General features: G+C 36.8%; 1 protein-coding gene across 2 annotated transcripts in view; it reads left to right on the top strand.

Moving 5' to 3' along the window:
• Positions 1 to 21,398, top strand: part of LOC307152052 (complement C3-like) — a 271,787-nt gene that overhangs the window by 159,552 nt on the left and 90,837 nt on the right. The window contains exons 30-38 of one of the 2 annotated variants that reach the window (XM_079860446.1): positions 181 to 339; positions 5,466 to 5,525; positions 12,716 to 12,812; positions 12,980 to 13,025; positions 13,450 to 13,540; positions 14,878 to 14,967; positions 15,546 to 15,651; positions 17,723 to 17,812; positions 18,026 to 18,124. The exons of the other annotated variant lie outside the window; for it this stretch is intronic. Of the exons in view, the coding sequence (XP_079716572.1) occupies positions 181 to 339; positions 5,466 to 5,525; positions 12,716 to 12,812; positions 12,980 to 13,025; positions 13,450 to 13,540; positions 14,878 to 14,967; positions 15,546 to 15,651; positions 17,723 to 17,812; positions 18,026 to 18,124 (838 nt within the window). The remainder of the gene's footprint in view (positions 1 to 180; positions 340 to 5,465; positions 5,526 to 12,715; positions 12,813 to 12,979; positions 13,026 to 13,449; positions 13,541 to 14,877; positions 14,968 to 15,545; positions 15,652 to 17,722; positions 17,813 to 18,025; positions 18,125 to 21,398) is intronic. 2 annotated transcript variants of the gene reach the window in all.

The raw sequence follows: 21,398 nt of genomic DNA, 5'->3' as shown, positions 1-21,398 counted from the left end.
AGCAGCAAAATCCCCATTGTTAAATTATTAACACTCCTCAGTATACATATGTGTCCAACTACAGAGTGTTAAAAGTAACACTGTGCCAGATGTGTGCCGGATCTGGGCTGAAACAATGTTGCTATGTGGGTAAGTCACATTACGGAGCTCTGTCTTTGAATGCTTTTCTGGGTTTTCCAGACGACCATCATGGTGTTCCAGGCCGTGGCAGAGTATCGCACGCAGGTGAAGGACCAACAAAACTTCAATCTGGTTGTGGAGCTGTCAGGGGCAGGAAAAAGCAATCCTGACAGATATACTATTACAAGAAACAATGTGCATCTTACACGGTCAGACAAGGTGAGGAGTAACTCATCAAAATTGTTCTAAATGGTTCCTGTTTAATTGGAAAGAGAAAAATGTCCAGGGTGCTCAGGGAGTTCAAAAAAGTTTTTTGAAGATGCTCTTTGGGGTCGGGAATTCAATGAAATATTGTAGAAGAAAATCCAAGGCACTCTTCTTAGGAATGTATAAAAAGCCTTTATTTGACTGGCTATTTCATGATAGAAAATTTAAAAGACATGGGGGGAAAAAAAACAACCCACGCGTAGCGGCACAAACAGCCTTCTTCAGGGTTTTACAATCAAACAATTTCCTCTTTTATAGGTGCTAATTAGAAACACCTGAATGACAAATTACACACATACAGAGAAGATCCACTTGGAGGTTACATTGCAAATTACATCAAAGAAAGAAAAAGGAAGAAGAAGAAAAAAAAAACATAACATATATACATAAATATGCATACTCATACATATGTATATATACACAAAAAAAAAAAAAAAAAAACCTGTCTATACAAAAAAAAAAAAAAACTATCACAAAAAAGGACTAAAATCTATTTCTTCATTCAATCCAGGGTATACTGTGGCCTGTAACTCATATATATAGAATGTTTCTCTCTGCAAAAGTAATTTTAATCGGTCACCACCCCGAATACTCTTTTCGGTCGTTTCTAAACCCTCAACCATTAGGCCTTCTAGATTACTATTGTGCACATTTTGGAAATGTTTTGCCATAGGGTAATCTAAATTAGCTTTTCTAATAGCATTTTTATGCTCCAATACTCTGTCTTTAAGACGTCTCTTGGTCCGGCCTACATAAAAGCATCCACATTTGCATGATAACCTAGATACCACAAATGTGGTGTTGCAATTAATGAATGCCTTTATGTTGTACCTTGTAGCGTCTGGACCAATCAGACACACACAAATTATTCATTTATTTAATGAATAATCCAGCAAACTCACTCTCCCAAATAAGGCCTGTAAAACGTTCCCCAAATGAAGCTAACACACTGGCAGGACGCAGTGTCTTGTTACAGGACACACACTGAGACTGAGTTTTACGATCGAAAAGAATGTCCTGAGAGCTGTGACTCTCACTTAAATTCTTACAGAGGAAGAGAAATCAGAGAAATAAAAACCCTGTTAATCCTATATATTTTCTATATACAGTATAACCACTTGATAAATGTGTAAACATGTATCTAATTTTCCCATCTCATGATTTTCCCTTTTATGTGGCGTTTGTATTCTTGTAAACTCAATTGGGTTAATGTTTCAGACCTTGCATATTATGGTTAACCAACATTATATGTGCGGCATGTTTGGTCTCTAAAAAATCCAATCTTCGTCTCCGATTTGTTCATTTACATTACATGTCACTAACTTTGTGATGCATTAGTATTATAAGAATCTTAAAGATTCTTTTCTTAAACACCCAATGAAAGTACATATTCAAATACCCTGCTAGAACACAAAGGGTCGTAAAATTTCCCTCCAAAGGGAAATCTTCTCATTGGCTCTTGCACCTCCAGAGGTTGTGCCATCCTCACGCTTTAAAGTCACTGATCAGCTTTTAGCTCTCTCTTACTCCTGTACTGAAATGCTGTTGTGAAGATGATGCTGAACTAGAAGCCTCTAAGGACCCACCAAGCTTGTGCCAGGCTGCAGCCTTGTCTTTCCATTCACCAAAGATACTCTGACTACCACTGGTTCTTTCTCATCAAGACCACATCAGCAAAGATCAACTGGAGCCTCAAAGAACCGTGGTTGTCTGACAAGCTGAGCCATATCGCATTAATATCTCGGACGTATCGCCAGCGATAATTAATGCGATATGGCTCAGCTTGTCAGTTAACTACGGCTCTTTGTACACAGCAAACACTCCAGTGTTAAATTAACACTCCTGGGAGTGTATGAGTCCACACTCAAGAGTGTTTAAGTTAATGAGATAATTAAGTGATTAATTTAGTGATGATTGAACATTATTGAAGACACCTGATGTTAACAAGCAGAATCACTGAAGGAGAAAATCTCAGTTGGTGTTTGTTTTAGTAGGACTCTTGACCCTTATATTATTAACTTTAGATTTTGTCTTGCTGCTGTATCTGAGTTATAACTGCCAGATGAACAAAGAAAAAAAGTGATCTGATGGTGTTGGTTATGTTATGACAATCATCATTTGAACTTTATGTTTTTGATGTATGTTGTTGTTTGCAGCATAACTGTGATTCTGCATAAATATATAGAATTTTAGATATAATATAAAGGATTTGTTGTTTTGAAGTTGTTTAAAAAAAGAATCTTTCTTTTAGGCACATGCAGATGGCAAGATTCAGTCTATGCATCTCAACAATGGTGATGAGCAGAATATTCAATTAGGAAAAGTAAATTACATAAACAATTCAGATCATAATTTATTCATACCGCAATGCATGATGGGAGCCATTAATGAGTTGTGATTGGTGGCAGCCACTGCAACATGCTTTATTATTGTCACCATTGTTGAGATTCACAGGCTGATTATTGATGTCTGTGTTTCTAAATAAATTAATTTGAAAGTGTTTTGATCAGAACAATGTTTATTAAATATTTTGGATTATAAGAAAAATGCTGATTATCACATTGTAAAATCACTAAGCTGCTGTTAACAATTTAAACCAAACTATCTCAATAAGTTTAATTTTTCAGATCACAGCATGATTATGTCAAAACATAACCAACACTATTAGATCACACTTTTCTTTGTTCATTTGACTGTTATAAATAATTAACAACAGACAAACAAAACGTAAAGTGAATGTATAAGGGTCAAGAGCCCAACCAAAGCAAACACTGATCGCTATAACGGTGGCTTACAATTTGTGATTTTCTCCTTCAGAGATTCTGCTTGTTAACATCAGGTGTCTTCAATAATGCCCAATCATCACTAAATTAATCACTTAATTATCTCATTAACTTTAACAGTCTTGAGTGTTAATTTAACACTGGAGTTTTTGCTGTGTAGTAAATGCCGCTCCATCTGAAAGCAGGTGATGGCGATTTACTACTAATCAAGGAACCGGCTTTACTGACGAGATGCGCATAACAATCTCACGATATATATCGCCCAGCCCTAGTATGTATGTATATATGTTATGTTGTGTGTTTTTTTTTTTTTCTCTTCTTCTTCTTCATTTTTCTTTATTTGATGTAATTTGCAATGTAACCTCCTAGTGGATCTTCTCTGTATGTTAGTGGTGCAACGGATCATTATTGATCCGTGATCCGTTCGGATCAATATCTTCGGTTCGGCACACACGTGATCCGCGGATTGATTTATGAAAAAAAAGAAGTTGTGCGCATGTTCAGTCCACACACAGCGTGGTCATGGCGAGCGGAGGAACGGAGGAGCTTGAATGCCCCGCGTCATTTAAATCCCCTGTATGGGAGCATTTTGGCTTCCCTGTCAAATATAATGATGAAGGAAAGAGTTTAGTGGATAAAACTGTGACGTGTGTAGGCACTGTGGCACAAGAAAGCCATATGACAGTATGGCTGTCAACGAATATTCTAAATTCGAATATATATATTCGAATAGTTTTAAAAAACAGAATATCGAAGGTGAAAATTAATATTCGAATTGAATGTGGAAAAACGCCCGCGGTAGCAGAGGCGCGGCTGTCTGCTTTGCAAGTGGACGCGCTGCCTGAGGGATCAGGGACAGGTCATTTTATTTAACATTAAACAGAAACATTACCTAAGTGTACGCTACTGTACTGACTGAATAGATATTGCATGATCATTGCATGGTTAGATACAGCATTTGTATGCACTGTCTGCAGGTTTCCACTGGTTTGATTATTTACCGTTTCATGTCAAGGAAAAGTTCCAGGTTTACCACAGCACAGCTCGCTCGGAGCGTTCAATGTTGGTTCTATATACTGTGAAACTTCAATTAATTTTAATAATATTTGTTTCAATCATTGAATGAAGCCTGCTATATTTGTGACAAGAGTCGCGACCTTAAATTGTTTGCACAAAACTCTTGATCAGCACTCAACATTTGCTTATTTGTTGTTCATTTAAACCGTTATGAACCGCAGAGAGCGTGACGCCTCATTCGCGCCGCAAGATCTCCAGACGCGCGTAAATGCGTCTTTACATTGACTTAACATTGAAATCACTCGCGCCAGACGCTCTATTCGCATTTGCTGTGAACGCAGCATGGGTGAGGGCGGGAGAGAGAAAGAGGTCTGCGGTCTTGGCCATTAGTTGATTTACTTGTTTTTGTGTAGGTAATACGTTGCCACATATGTTTAAACTTAAATAAACTACCTATTACAAGTAGTTATGTCTCTTTGTATTAATTTGTCCTGTTATTGACGTAATGGGCGTCATTGACAAAATGCGCAACCAGATGTCCGAATAGGTCGAATATGTGTTTTTTTTATATTCGAACGTCATTTTTGATCAATTTTGACAGCCCTATATGATAGTGGAAACACATCAAGCATTGGTCCAGGTCCATGTTTAAAGGAAGGACATATGCCTTTTATGTTGCACTTTAAGTTGTTTTTCATTAATTATGTTAAAAAGAAGATATTATGCCTTGTGCACTTTAAGTTGATTACCGGTATATGTATTTTATTTTAATAATTTAAAAGTGTTAATAAACAATTTTTTTTTTTTTTTGATTCGAAAAATGATCCGATCCGTGACTCTGATCCGAGAAACGATCCGAACCGTGAGTTTTTTGATCCGTTGCACCCCTACTGTATGTGCATGTAATTTGTCATTCAGGTGTTTCTAATTAGCACCTATAAAAGAGGAAATTGTTTGATTGTAAAACCCTGAAGAAGGCTGTTTGTGCCGCTACGCGTGGGTTGTTTTTTTTCCCCCATGTCTTTTAAATTTTCTATCATGAAATAGCCTGTCAAATAAATATACATTCCTAAGAAGAGTGCCTTGGATTTTCTTCTACAATGGTTCCTGTTTGATGTTTCAATTGATTTTTGTTGTATATTCAGAGATTTTTGTTTGTCATTCATAATTTTTAATTGTCTTACATCAAAAGTGTTGTGTTTGGTCAATGAAACCTTCAGGTATCTCTACTATATAGTGGATTTGATTATTCTGATAATATCTGCGTTCACTCAACAGGTGGAAATAAACAAAGACTTCAATGTGACGGCTAGAGGAACTGGAACAGCCACTCTCTCAGTGAGTGTTCATGAGCGTTTATATGATATAGCAACAATGTGTCGGCCCAGGATCTGGCCCACATGCAGCGTGGAATTACGGCACTTGGGCGGCTCACTCCTGTTTGCAGATCTGGGCCACAAGCAAGTCAAGTCAAGTGTATTTGTATAGCGCTTTTCACAATACAGATTGTATCAAAGCAGCTTCACAGTATTAAATTAAAATAATATGACAAGGTTTGTTTCTAATGGAATTTATTGATTGATAAAATTAAAATTAAATATCCCCAAAATATCCCCAACTGAGCAAGCCAAAGGCAACAGCAGGCCATAGCAATGCCACATGTCAGCCAAGAGCAAAGAAATAAACCAGAACTGGACCTTATCTGAGCCACAAAATCTGTGTATATTAAATATGGAGTCATCTGAGCCTTAATAAACCTGTTAACAAGCAGAATCACTGAAAGAAAGAAGACAACAGAAAAAGAGACGAGCAGAAACACAAGAACTACAACTGACTTCAGACACAGCCTTAGATGAAATCAACTGAAGAGAAAAGAAGACATTAAATCTGTGAAGATCTCAGTGAATTAACAGAGGTTTAACTCTAATGTGTTTCATTTGAAGTCACCATAACAGTGATTAGTATTTCCATTAATTGGGCTCTTAACTTTTATTCAATCTTTTGTACATTTGCAATAGTAAAGTAAGATAAAGTGAAATGAGATCAGGTGATGTTGGTTACTTGTTGATGGATTTACAATCATCATGAAATAACCTGATTTTCTAATGTTATTGCAAACTAATAAAATATAACAATAGGTGGTTTGCAGTCACGTGATTGTGATGCGCAAAATTCAAATGGAGGGCAGGAAGTGAAGAGCGGAATGGACGAGATGGAGGAAAGCCTGTACTGTACTACTTTAGACGCTATTACAAGAGAAAGATATAAGCAAAAAATCTAAACATACGTTGGATGGGATCCTTGCGTTATGAAGAGGAGTGATTTTTCAACTGAATTGAAAGATTTGCCTGTCATCGAGGTTGTAGATATTAGCAACTACCTTGTCTTACAGACATCCTTCTACTCAAGACAACAAATGAAAGCATACAAAAGTATGGAGGCATACAACTTTTTTGTAAGTGGTTAGGTCCATGATCTCTGTACCAAGATGGTCCGAAATGACTTTCGTTTGGTTTTCGCCCGGGTGAGTGACATTTCTTTTTTGTCCTGTGGATTAATCCATAATCCCATTAACCCTAACAACCATTCAGCGCTGCGGCTGCGAACCACTCTCAAAGGTCCGCCGAAACACCACTAAAGCACTGAAGGCTGCACCCTCAAAACACTTTGTAGGTAGCTTTGCTAAACATTACGTGTTTGTCTTCAGTTACAGGGGTAACTTACAAACTCAAAGAAAAGAAGAAACAATTACTTTGACTTTACAAAGTTTGGAAACTGGTATGTTACACAAACATAGCCACATAAGTTGTAGCCTATTAATTCACCTTTGAAGAAGTGATCACTGCACATACAGGAATTTTCCGATTCGGCTCCTCCCGACCGCAGACGTAGGTTTGCAAGCCATTTTTTCCGGCGTTTTTCGGTCAATTTCTTGCATTTTTCCGCCTTATGAACAACAACTTTTGGTACACAATAAAAACTCCTCATGTTTTCTCGATTTGATCGATTTAAGCAACCATAAACGCCACAAAACATAGGCATTTTGAGTTTGTTATAGTGCTTCCTAAATGTAGCAAATCACTTCCTGCCCTCCAACTGCATTTCACGCCATGGCAACGCAGTAACGTGACATCATATGCAAACAACCTATTTTATTGAACTACAAATATGTAGGATATAATCCCTGAGCAGCAGTCACATTTTACCAACCATGAGCACAACAAATTAGTCTACAATAGCATGAAGACACACACATACATCAACAATCAGCGTATGAATCTCAACAATGGTGACAACCAAAAGTGCCATGCTGCAATGCATGCTGGGTACCAGCATGGTACAAAACTCCCAGCATGAACTGCAGCATTTATAAATTATGCAGCTAAATTGTCCTATTATTTTGTTTAACCCTAAATATTTGCATTTATTTGTTGCTGTTGTGACATTTAATAGACTTTTGTGATGTCCAGATCTGATTATCTGTGACCCTGAACCGCAAAACATGGGTCACATGGGTCCATTTTTTGAAATTGAGATTTATACATAACCTGAAAGGTGAATAAATAAGCTTTCCATTGATGTATAGTTTGTTAGGGAACTATATGTCAATATTTGGCAGAGACACAACTATTTGAAAATCTGGAATCTGAGGGTGCAAAAAAAATCTAAACATTGAGAAAATCGCCTTTAAATTTGTCCATTTATGTTCGCGACTGTGCAGCATTCATTCACAAAAAGAAATGTTTTATATATTTACGGTAGGAAATTTGCTAAATATCTTCATGGAACATGATCTTTACTTAATATCCTAATGATTTTTGGCATAAAAGAAAAATCAATAATTTTGACCCATACATGTATCCCCAGCTAGAAATGTTTTGTTCTAAAAACGTTCTGAGATCATTACCATGAAGTTTTAATAATGTTTTCAGCGGGTAGTTTTATTTTGGTTCCCAGAATGTTCTCCTAAAAGGTACACAGCAAAAACTCCAGTGATAAAAAGTGAATGAGATAATTAAGTGATTAATTGTGTGATGAGTGACCATTATTGAAGACACCTGATGTTAACAAGCAGAATCACAGAAGGAGAAAATCACTACGGTGTTTGATTTAGTTGGGCTCTTGGGACCCTTACATTATTAACTTTAAATTTTGTTTGGCTGCTGTAACTGAGTTATAACTCCCAGATGAACAAAGAGAAAAGATGATCAGACGTTGTTGATTATGCTTTGATATAATCATCATTTGAAGTGACTCACTGAACTCATTTAGAGCCTAATCTGTGACTTAAATGTATACTGTTGATTACATCATCAAGGTATTCTACAACATAAGATCCAGAATTTTCTATTTCTATTTATTCCAAAGAATTTCTTAAAAGTTGTTTTGATAAAATAACAAACAAATTGTTTAGGCACACACAGACATCAAGATTGAGTGTATGAATCTCAACAATGGTGACAAACGAAATATTTAATTAGGAAAAGGAAATTACTAAGACAATTCAGATCATAATTTATTCATAACACAATGCATGATGGGAGCCATGAATGAGTTTTGATTGGTGGTACCCAGAATGGACTGCAACATGTTTTATTATTGTCACCATTGTTGAGATTCACAGGCTGAATCTTCATTTATGTGTGTCTAAATAAAATCTTTTGATCAGAACTATTAAGAAATATTTTGGATTCTATAGAACGTGCTACAAGTTGTATGCTATAAACTCTCCAGACTGCTGCGATCAACAAGGCAAACCTAACTCTCTAAACTTAAGTCCGCTGTTGTAAGTCGCTTTGGATAAAAGCACCTGTTAAATGACAGTGTGAATGAGTTTAGTGTTACGGGTCAAATGATGATTGTGTAAAAACACCTGATCACTTTGTTCATCTGAGAGTTATAACTCTGATAGAACAGCCAGACAAAATCTAAAGTTATTAGTTTAAGGGTCAAGAGCCCAACTAAAGCAAACACTGAAATTAGAGTTTCTCCTTCAGTGATTCTGCTTGTTAACATCAGGTGCCTTCAATAATGCTCAACCATCACTAAATTAATCACTTAAAGGGATAGTTCACTTTGAAATAAAATTTTGGTATGTTTTAGCTTACCTCAAGGGCATCCAAGATGTAGGTGTCTTTTTTTCCGCAGTAGTTTCAATTTTGATATTTTTAGGTCAAACCGTTCTTGTCTGACAGTCATATCATGCAGGTCTGTGGTCACTGTCTCAAAGAGCATGCACAGAGTCCAAATTAAAACAATTCCCCATCGTCCAAATTAAACAATTCCCCATCGTAAGTACACATTCATGGCCTAAGACACGAAACGAGCGGTTTGTGTGAGAAAACGAACAGTATTTATATCGTTTTTAGCTCTTATAACACAGCCGCGTCCAAATGATCTGAGGGCTCGGGCGGGTATAGATATATACACTAGATGTCGCCTTGGCTACTGCAGTTCATTGGAACGAAACCGTAGCCAAGGCGACATCTAGTGTATATATCTATACCCGCCCGCGCCCTCAGATCATTTGGACGCGGCTGTGTTATAAGAGCTAAAAACGATATAAATACTGTTCGTTTTCTCACACAAACCGCTCGTTTCGTGTCTTAGGCCATGAATGTGTACTTACGATGGGGAATTGTTTAATTTGGACGATGGGGAATTGTTTTAGTTTGGACTTTATGCATGCTCTTTGAGACAGTGACCACAGACCTGCATGATATGACTGTCAGACAAGAACGGTTTGACCTAAAAATATCAAAATTGAAACTACTGTGGAAAAAAAGACACCTACATCTTGGATGCCCTTGAGGTAAGCTAAAACATACCAAAATTTAATTTCAAAGTGAACTATCCCTTTAATTATCTCATTAACTTTAATACTTGAGTCTGGAGTCAAATAAACTCCCAGGAGAGTTCATTTGGAGAGTTCACAGGAGACTGTGTTTTTGTGATGATTGGGTCACATCTGAATGGATTGTCACCATTGTTGAGATTCATACTCTGATTATTGATTTCTGTGTGTGTGTCTTAGTAGATTATGTTTTTGAGCTCATATTTGTTAAAATCTTCTAGGAAGATTATGGCAGTACTGGTGGATTTCATACAGCAAAAACATAATTTGTAATGTGGGATAAATGAGATAATGGAACAGCTGAAATGTTAAATTCAATGGCCATTATTGAATCAGGTTACTTCTTGATGATTATAAATACATCAACAGGTAACCATCATCACCTGATCTCATTTCACTTTAGCTTTCTTTGCAGCTGCAAATGTGTTTGACAAACACACTGTCACAGCAGCCAAAAAAGACAAAAAATATAATAATAGTTAAGAGCCCAACTAATGGAAACACTAATCACTGTTATGTTGACTTCAAATGAAACACATTAGAGTTAAACCTCTGTTAATTCTCAATAAAAACTTCTGTAGACGTCTGACAGAAATGAAGTCAGTCTGGTTAGTAATTGTTGTTAGTAGTTGTTTAATCCTCCTCTGCTGAGATCTTCACAGATATAATGTCTTCTTTTCTCTTCAGTTGATTTCATCTAAGGCTGTGTCTGAAGTCAGTTGTAGTTCTTGTGTTTCTTCTCGTCTCTTTTTCTGTTCTCTTCTTTCTTTCAGTGATTCTGCTTGTTAACAGGCTTATTAAGGCTGAGATGACTCCATATTTAATATACACAGGTTTTGTGGCTCAGATAAGGTCCAGTTCTGGTTTATTTCTTTGCTCTTGGCTAGGGCTGGGCGATATATCGCGCGATATTATTAGACGCATCTCATCAGTAAAGCCGGTTCCCTTGATTACTAGTAAATCACCATCACCTGCTTTCAGATGGAGCGGTGTTAAATTAACACTCCTGGGGCTGTGAGTGTATATGAGTCCACAATCAAGAGTATAAAGTGTTAAAATAAGAGTGTTAAATTAACACTCAAGAGTGTTAAAGTTGATGAGATCATTAAGAGATTAATTTACTGATGATTGAGCATTATTGAAGACACCTGATGTTAACAAGCAGAATCACTGAAGGAGAAAATCACAAATTGTAAGTTACCATTATGGTGATCAGTGTTTGCTTTAGTTGGGCTCTAGACCATTATATGTTTACTTTAATTTTTAGTGTTGATTGACTGCTGTTATTGATTTATAACAGTTAAATGAACAAAGTAAAATGTTATCTTATAGTGTTGGTTATGTTATGGCATAATCATGCTGTGATCTGAAAAAGTAAACTTATTGAGATAGTTTGGTTTAACTTGTTAGCAGCAGTTTTGTGATTCTCCAGCCTACGGTTATCAGTACTTTACTTATAAATCAAAATATTTAATAAACATTGTTCTGATCAAAAGACTTTCAAATTAATTTATTTAGAAACACAGACATCAATAATCAGCCTGTGAATCTCAACAATGGTGACAATAATAAAGCATGTTGCAGTGGCTGCCACCAACCACAACTCATTAATGGCTCCCATCATCCATTGCGGTATGAATAAATTATGATCTGAATTGTCTATGTAATTTACTTTTCCTAATTGAATATTCTGCACGTCACCATTGTTGAGATGCATAGACTGAATCTTGATGTCTGTGTGTGCCTAAAAGAAAGATTTGTTTTAAACAACTTTTAAAAAATCCTTTATATTATATAAAAAATTCTGGGCATTTATGCAGATTAACAGTTATGCTGTAACCAACAACATACGTTGAAGTCAGAAAGAAGGATCTTAATGAGTTCAGTGATCAAGTTCAAATGATGAATATCATTATATAACCAACACCATCAGATCACATTTTTTCTTTGTTCATCTGTCAGTTATAACTCAGATACAGCAGACAAACAAAGTCTAAAGTTAACATATAAGGGTCAAGAGCCCAACTAAAGCAAACATCCATCACCATAACATTGGCTTACAATTTGTGATTTTCTCCTTCAGTGATTCTGCTTGTTAACATCAGGTGTCTTCAATAATGTTCAATCATCACTAAATTAATCACTTAATAATCTCATTAACTTAAACACTCTTGAGTGTGGACTCATATACACTCCCAGGAGTGTTAATTTAACACTGGGGTTTTTGCTGTGTACAAAGAGCCGTAGTTAACTGACAAGCTGAGCCATATCGCATTAAATATCGCTGGCGATACATCCGCGATATTAATGCGATATGGCTCAGCTTGTCAGTTAATTACGGCTCTTTGTAGTAAATGCCGCTTCATCTGAAAGCAGGTGATGGCGATTTACTACTAATCAAGGAACCGGCTTTACTGACGAGATGCGCATAACAATATCGTGCGATATATCGCCAAGCCCTACTCTTGGCTGACATGTAGCATTGCTATGGCCTGCTCGTGGCCCAGATCTGGCAAACAGGAGCGGTCCGCCTAAGGGGCATGTGGGCCAGATCAACTTGACACGTGTGCCGAATGTGGGCCGGATCTGGGCCGAAACAATGTTACTACCTGGGTGGTCAACAGCAAGATTAAAGCGTTTGAACATCTAATCTGAGACGTGCTGCTCTTTTCAGGTTCTGACGCTGTACTACGCCAGACCTGTTGAGAAGAAATCTGACTGTACATTCTTTGATCTGACTGTTAAAATGGAAAAAGACTCCATTGACAAAAGTAAGATTGACAAAGAGGCCTTTCTTCAGCACTTTATAAACATTAAGGCTTTTCCAGTTAGTTCAAGTGTGAAATTTTCATTTTAATTCATTTTATTTTTATATTCCCTCTAGAAAGGGAAGACTTGACTTGAACTAAAACCACTAACAACCTTTGTTTTCCTTTAGCAAAACCAGGAGCCAATGCAAGTTACATCTTCACTATGGATTTCATGTATGTGAACAAATACCTCATTTATTTTTATGTCAAGAAACCATTTTATTTGTAATTAATCAACATGTGCTCATTTAGGCTGTTTTCACACTTTGTTTGTTTACGTGGTTGGAGCCCGAGTTTGAACCATTCGCTGTATGTTTGCGTGCGAACTAGCAACAGCTGGTTACCAATGCGACTAGATAATGACTTCAGCAGAGACTCCAGTTTCTCTGCAGTCTGATGTGGATGAAACTTAGTCTTCAAAGACAGTTTATTCAGAAGCGACTACAATATGAGAAATCTGATATCAGGAAGAAACACAGTTTTTGTGTTTTTGCACCAAGTGTGAAAGCAGCCTTAAATGCAATCAGAGTAAATGGAGCTAAACTGAAGGCCTACTAAACCTGTTAATGAAATCTGCTCTTTCTCTCCATCTTTACAGCTACAAAAATGATAAAACCGATGCCACTATGACTATTCTGGACATTGGCATACCGACGGGATTTGATGTTGAAGAAAATGATCTTAAAGAGGTACACAGCAAAATCCCCAGTGCTAAATTAACACTCTCAGTGTATATGAGTATATGAGTCCACACTCAGAGTGTTAAAAGTAACACTGAAGCAGTGTTAAAGTTAATGAGATAATTAAATGATTAATTGTGTGATGATTGACCATTATTGAAGACACCTGATATTAACAAGCAGAATCACTGAAGCAGAAAATTAATTTTAAAAATGTCACCATTATGGTGATCGGTTTAGTTTAGTTGGACTCTTGACCCTTACTTTTTTAACTTGGTGTTGGTTGTGTTTTAACATAATCATTAGTTGGCCTGCATCACTGAACTCATCGAGAGCCTAATTTCTGAGTTAAGTTTACCTTATGGATTATAGCAGCACTGTCCTTGTCGAGCATGCCATTTTTAGCCTTTTCAATGAAAACCAAATAATCAAATCAAATACAAAAAAAAACTTTTTAAAAAGTATTTTATGTAGGCACACACAGGCATCAAGAATTAGCATATGAATCCCAACAATGGTGACAAACAGACCAACTCTGAACATAAGCTCATTAATTATTCATGCAGCAATGCATGATGGGAGCCATGAATGAGTTTTGATCGGTGGTACCCAGAATGCACTGCAACATGCTTTATAATTCTCACCATTGTTGAGTCACTGGCTCTTGATGTCTGTGACTAGAAAAAAACAAAATACATTTTAAATAAAATTAAGAAATTATTTGGATTACATTGTAAAAGATAGAAATATTATGTTTTTCAAGGACAGTGCTGCTATAATTAATAAAGTAAATCTAACTGCTCGATATATCTAGGGCTCTTTATGAGTTCTGTGATTCAGGTTAAACGATTATGAAATAATGATTGTTTTAGAACACAACCAGAACCATCATATCACCTTTTCATCTGGCTGGTATAACTCAGATACAGCAGCCAAACAAAATCTAAAGTTAATGATTTAAGGGTCAAGAGCCCAACTAAAGCAAACACTGATCACCATAATGGTAGCATACCAATTACAGTTTTCTCCTTCAGTGACTCTGCTTGTTAACATCAGGTGTCTTCAATAACGCTCAATCATCACTCAATTAATCACTTAATTATCTCATTAACTTCAACACTGCTTCAGTGTTACTTATAACACCCTGAGTGTGGACTCATATAAACACTGAGAGTGTTCATTTAACACTCGGGATTTTGCTATGTATTATGATGATAAACTGATGCAGAATTGCCTCACATTTGTACAGTATATAGAAGAGGAATCCACACATCTGCAGATAAACCATAAAACATGTTGCTCATCATGTGATGCTTGAGCTTTTTTCCTCATTTTCTTGCCCTCAGTTGTCCACAGGGAAGGAGAGATACATTCAGAAATTTGAAAAGAATAAAGAGCTGTCAGAGCGAGGATCCCTCATCCTCTACTTAGATAAGGTATTTCAACAGACTGTGTTGCCTGATGATGTCAAACACAGATTTGCTTTCTTTTAATTAGGAAACCATGTTTTTTTTTATTAATATCACAGTATTGTTGAATTCTTGATTCGGATTGGCTGAGAGATGTTCCAAGATTCTCATTAGCTGTGAGGCTATGTGGTTCCATGCAACCGCATATTCACCTGTGTGAACATTACAGACTGCATGTCATAATCATATTTCACATGATACTTCAAGCAGAAGTGAATGTGCAAATTGAAGATCTAGCCTATGTCTACGACTATAAATATGACTAGCCTATGACTATAAAAAAATTACCTTTATTTTGTGTTCTATCAGCTATGCAAAACGGAACATCTTTTCCGTGTTATTGCAGCTATACATTGTTAAATTAATGCAAGAAAGAAACCAATTGCAATTCATTGGCAAATATAATAATTATTTATTTTGACCACTTTTTATTTTTTAAATTTGATTTTTACGTATTTGTTACTTGTGCAAATGTTGACGTGGCCAGTTTCCAGTATACAATATGATATTTAATACCATTTGATTTGATTTGATTTGTTCATTAGGTTTCTCATAAAGAGAAAGAAACACTTGCCTTCAGAATGCACAAGATGCTTGATGTGGGTCTGCTTCAACCTGCTGCCGTCACAATATATGAATATTACTCACCAGGTGAGCTATTGTTGCATGTACACACACATTTCTTTTAGTCTATAAAAACAATTAAATTGAACCTCTCAAATGTACATGTAAATTTAGTGGCATTAAAGCTACACTGTGTAATATTTTAAGTTGATTTTTAGCAAAAAACACGTTATTTCAAAATTATACGCTCTCAATAATGTGTAATTACTTCAACCAACTAATTAAGTATTCTCGTAAGTGTAGAATCGGCCACTTAGAATACGAGCGAGTCGCTCGAATGGCAGAAGCCATGTTGCGCATCTATCTTGAAAATACATTAGACAAAGAGGGACATACAAGCTTCACCTTTTGTGTTTTTACACGCAGTGGCACCGTGGCGAATGCGAGAGGGAGATTTGCTCTTGTTTGCCGGCAGATTTGAAATAATACAGCCACCGTAGGAGTTAAAACGCCTTCGGAACGGGAGGAGCTAGAAAGTAACTGTTGGTAGTCATATACAGTTTCCCTGCTAGATGGGACTAAATCCTACACAGTGTAGCTTTAAGTATTACTTTTTGGTAGGGCTGGGCGATTTAAATCGCGATATTGTTATGCGCATCTCGTCAGTAAAGCCGGTTCCTTGATTTAGTAGTAAATCGCCATCACCTGCTTTCAGATGAAGCGGCATTTACTACAAAGAGCCGTAGTTCACTGACAAGCTGAGCCATATCGCATTAATATCACGGACGTATCGCCAGCGATAATTAATGCGATATGGCTCAGCTTGTCAGTTAACTACGGCTCTTTGTACACAGCAAAAACTCCAGTGTTAAATTAACACTCCTGGGAGTGTATATGAGTCCACACTCAAGAGTGTTGAAGTTAATGAGATAATTAAGTGATTAATTTAGTGATGATTGAACATTATTGAAGACACCTGATGTTAACAAGCAGAATCACTGAAGGAGAAAATCTCAAATTGTAAGTTACCGTTATGACGATCAATGGTTGCTTTAGTTGGACTCTAGACCCATATATTATTAACTTTAGATTTTGTTTGTCTGTTGTTTCTGAATTATAATCACCAGTTGAACAAAGAAAAAAGTGATCTGATGGTGTTGGTTATGTTATGACAATCATCATTTGAACTTGATCACTCATTAAAATCCTTCTTTCTGACTTCGATTTATGTTGTTGGTTAGTGAATCTGCATAAATGCCCAGAATTTTTGATATAATATAAAGGATTTCTTAAAAGTTGTTTAAAAGAAAAAATCATTCTTTTAGGCACACACAGATGTCAAGATTCAGTCTATGCATCTCAATAATGGTGAGGAGCAGAAGATTCAATTAGGAAAAGTAAATTACATAGACAATTCAGATCATAATTTATTCATACCGCAATGCATGATGGGAGCCATTAATGAGTTGTGATTGGTGGCAGCCACTGCAACATGCTTTATTATTGTCACCATTGTTGAGATTCACAGGCTGATAATTGATGTCTGTGTTTTTAAATAAATTTATTTGAAAGCCTTTTGATCAGAACAATGTATACTAAGTATTTTGGATTATAAAAAAAAATACTGATAATCATATGTTTTAGAATCACAAAGCTGCTGTTAACAAGTTAAACTAGTAAGTTTCCTTTTTCAGATCACAGCATGATTATGTCAAAACGTAACCAACACTATCAGATCACACTTTTCTTTGTTCAGTTGACTGTTATAATTCAATAACAGCAGACAAACAAAATTTAAAGTGAATGTATAAGGGTCAAGAGCCCAACTAAAGCAAACACCCATCACCATAACGTGGTGCTCCATCTGAAAGCAGGTGAAGGCGATTTACTACTAATCAAGGAACAGGCTTTACTGACGTGAGGTGCATATCAATGTCATGCGATATATCACGCAAAAAGCTTTATTAAGGAAAGGTAAAATATAAAAAACATAATAGGTCCCCTTATTCACTCATCTGCCACAATTATGTTTTCAGATTATATTTTTTGTGGGCTTTTCTCTGCAGATATTGTTATATAATATTTCTTGAAATTATGTACTGTAGCGATTTTAATTCATTGACTTCCCTGCATTAAACCTGTGTGCTGTTTCTTTCAGACCGTCACTGTACAAAGTTCTACCACCCTGAAAGGGCAGATGGCGCTATATACAGACTGTGTAAGGGAGATTTGTGCCAGTGTGCAGAAGGTAGTATAATCACACACACATAATAGTATAAAGTGACAATATCCTGAAGTGTCGTAGAATTTTATTTGGTTAACTGCAGTGTACTTATAATTTTAAATATTCAGTTATGATTTTTATTATTGTTGTATACAAATGAGGAAACAAACAATGTGTGTGCATGTGTGTGATTACAAGTGTATATGTGTGTATAAACATGAACTTCTTTGAACACAGAAAACTGCACTAGCCTGAGGAATAACTTAAAAGAAGAACAAGTACCGGTATATGAGTATGAACGTATGAAAAAATCCTGTGCATATGGCATCAGTTATGGTAAATGCATTCGGTTATCTGTGTTAATTCACTGTCATATTTTCATAAATCAAGTTTCATTATTTACGCACCACCATGTTGTTCTAAACCTCTATGAACCTGTTGTTTTTCAGTTGAACACAAAAAGAAAAAAGTTTCATGCTGCTCTTATAATGAAAAACTAAATGAAGCTTGTGTATCCAAAATATACCAAAAATATAAATCAGACAAAATGAAAGAGCAAAATACGAAAAAGAAAAATACAGATGTGACATCCCTGTCAACACGTTGATCTCACAGTGATCTCTCCATATGAAAATGTGAGTTCAAAGTGAGCTTAAAGTGTAACCGCACTGTGCACTCACTGTGTGCTCATATTATGGCCACAATGTGACTCAACCCTGCTAGAAATGTTATTGGACATGGACCCAATCTGGGAAGATCTCACTTCCTGTTTCGAATGCGCATGCGTCGCGTCTGAACGCGTTGTTGTCTTTGGAGCTCCATCGATTGATTTATAATTCTTGATTTCTCTTTAAACTCACTTACAACGGACATTTTCTACTTTTCCTCACCTCATAATTACAACGCGGACTGTTGAGCAGACGCGTCTCAAGCCTAGTGATCCAACGCTGGATACTCTTATAGGTTACGTCCGTGGATCACGGCTGAACGCGTCTTCTCCGCACTCATTTACAAACACACATTTTTTCACCTATCGTGCGTCTACTCTACACCCGTACCACTAAAAAGATGGATTATATCCAAGACTTCAGCCATAAATTAGTATTAATATTGATAGCATCACTGGTAGCGTCGTTGCTAACTTAACTTACTGTCCATCTGTTAAAATGGCGAATATATCAGATGTAAGTAGTCTGCCTTTTGATGCAGGTGAGGACACATTTGAGCTGCACGCGGTGCAGTCTGAGCTGGAAGCTGTTGAGAAACAGATCCACGACCTTTTAGTGAGAAAAGCCGAGCTGATAGACCGGCGTTTGGCTCTTGAAACATCACGCGCCGATGCACACAAATCAGAGATTAACGTTACTAACCCGCTGACTCCGACCTCGTCTACTCCGTGTGTTTCTCAACATCGGTCCCGACCGTCGAGGTCGCGATCAGCCATGGTCTCGTTCACTCCGGCTTCAACACGCCACCACGAAGCCTGGATATTTCCGCAGCGGAAGATGCGAGTCAGGTCTAGACCAAGAAAACTCTCTCCGACCCTCCCGGTTTTCGAGATATCCACACAAAACCGCTTCTCCCCTCTTCGCGAGACAGAACGCGATGCTGTGATCATCGGCGATTCCATCATTCGACATGTACACACTACATTAAATAAAAGTAAGGTGCATAGTCACTGCTTTCCTGGTGCTCGTGTTTCTGAAATCGCTGCTCACGTTCCCGAGATTCTGAACGAGCGCGTCGGAACAGTTGTCTTGCACGCGGGAGTGAACGACATCAGGCTGCGCCAGACGGAAGTTCTGAAAAAAGACTTCAGGAATCTGATCGATACGGTACGCAGCACATCGCCTGATATAACGATCATTGTGTCAGGACCGCTTCCCACGTACCGTCTAGGACATGACAAGTTTAGTAGATTATTCGCGCTAAATGAATGGTTAATGTCATGGTGCAATGAGCAGAAACTGCTCTTTGTAAATAATTGGAATCTGTTTTGGGAGCGTCCTAGGCTTTTCTGTGCTGATGGCTTACACCCAAGCAGATTCGGATAGGATCTTCTGTCAGATAACATCTCCAAAATGTTAAATACCTTTTGACTAGTAACTAAAAGTCCAAATCATAGTCTCTGCTGCACCAATTTAACTGATATAAATAGTGTAGAACATTGCATAGAAACTGTGTCTATTCCTCGTTTAGTGAGATCAAATAATAAATCTACTGCAGGATCTAGAAAAAATCTAATTGTTATTAAACCAGAAAATGTTGCTATTAGTAGTTAAATTAGTAAATTAGTAGTTTTTCTATTGTGTGTATATGGTCTTTTTGTATAATGTTCTTAATTGTATTTTATAGAGGTGTTTACAAGTTCTAGATTTATGATTGTTGTAGTGTATTGTTGTAATGTTTAACCTTTTTTCTTTTTTCTAGTTTAGAGCCTAGTAACATCTGGCAAAGGGACTACCAATGAAAACTAGCCTTCGGGCTAATTTGGGTACATTTACATTTATGAATGTTAATTAATATACATTGTCCCTTATCTAAATAAATAAATAAATAAATAAAAAACAATTTCTAAAGCTAGGTCTTCTAAACAATAGATAACTCACACCTAAGGCAGTTATTGTAAATTAAATAGTCACAAATAATAGCTTCGATGTACTTTGCCTTACTGAAACCTGGCTTAAACCAAATGATTATTTCGGTCTAAATGAGTCTACTCCATCAGGATACTCCTATAAGCACGAGCCCCGTCTGATTGGTTGTGGCGGCGGTGTTGCAACAATCTATAGAGATATTCTCAATGTTACTCAGAAAAACGGCCTATAAGTTTATTTCATTTGAAGTACTTGTACTAAATGTTACGCTCTTAGATGTTCGAAAAACATCCCTATTATCTCTAGCCTTGGCTATATAGACCGTCTGGGCCTTACGCTAATTTCCTAAAAGAGTTTGCAGATTTTCTCTCAGACCTATTAGTTAATTTCGATAAAGCATTAATTGTTGGAGACTTTAATATCCACATAGATAATTCAAATGATGCGCTAGGGGCTGCGTTAACAGATTTATTAAACTCCTTTGGGGTCAGTTACCGGACTAACTCATCGTTTTAATCATACACTCGATTTAATTATATCACATGGAACCGATCCAACCGATATAGATATCATTCCACAAAGTGACAATGTCACTGACCATTACATGGTAACTTGCATATTACGTACTCCTGTAATATATCATGCTGCGCCGCATTATCGATTAGGCAGAACAATCCTTCCATCCACCATAGATAATTTTTCAAATAGCTTATCCGATCTGTCTCAGCTGCTCAGTGAACCCAAACAAACAGATGAACTTGAGGAATTAACTAGCACTATGAGCACCATTCTCTCTAGAACATTGGATATTGTCCATTAGATTAAAAAAGGTCAGAGAGAAAAGTAAAGCACCATGGTACAACAATACTACGCATGTTCTAAAGAGAGAAACCCGTAATTTAGAGCGTAAATGGAAAAAAACTAACTTAGAGGTCTTTAGAATCGCGTGGAAAGACAGTATGTCACGTTATAAAAAGGCCCTAAAAGAGGCCAGGGTTGAGCATCTCCGCAAA

This window comes from Squalius cephalus (genome assembly GCF_949319135.1).
Source record: "Squalius cephalus genome assembly, chromosome: 2".
Lineage (NCBI taxonomy): Eukaryota > Metazoa > Chordata > Actinopteri > Cypriniformes > Leuciscidae > Squalius > Squalius cephalus.
Note: the sequence above shows the minus strand (reverse complement) of the source record. Positions and strands in the feature narration are given on the sequence as shown.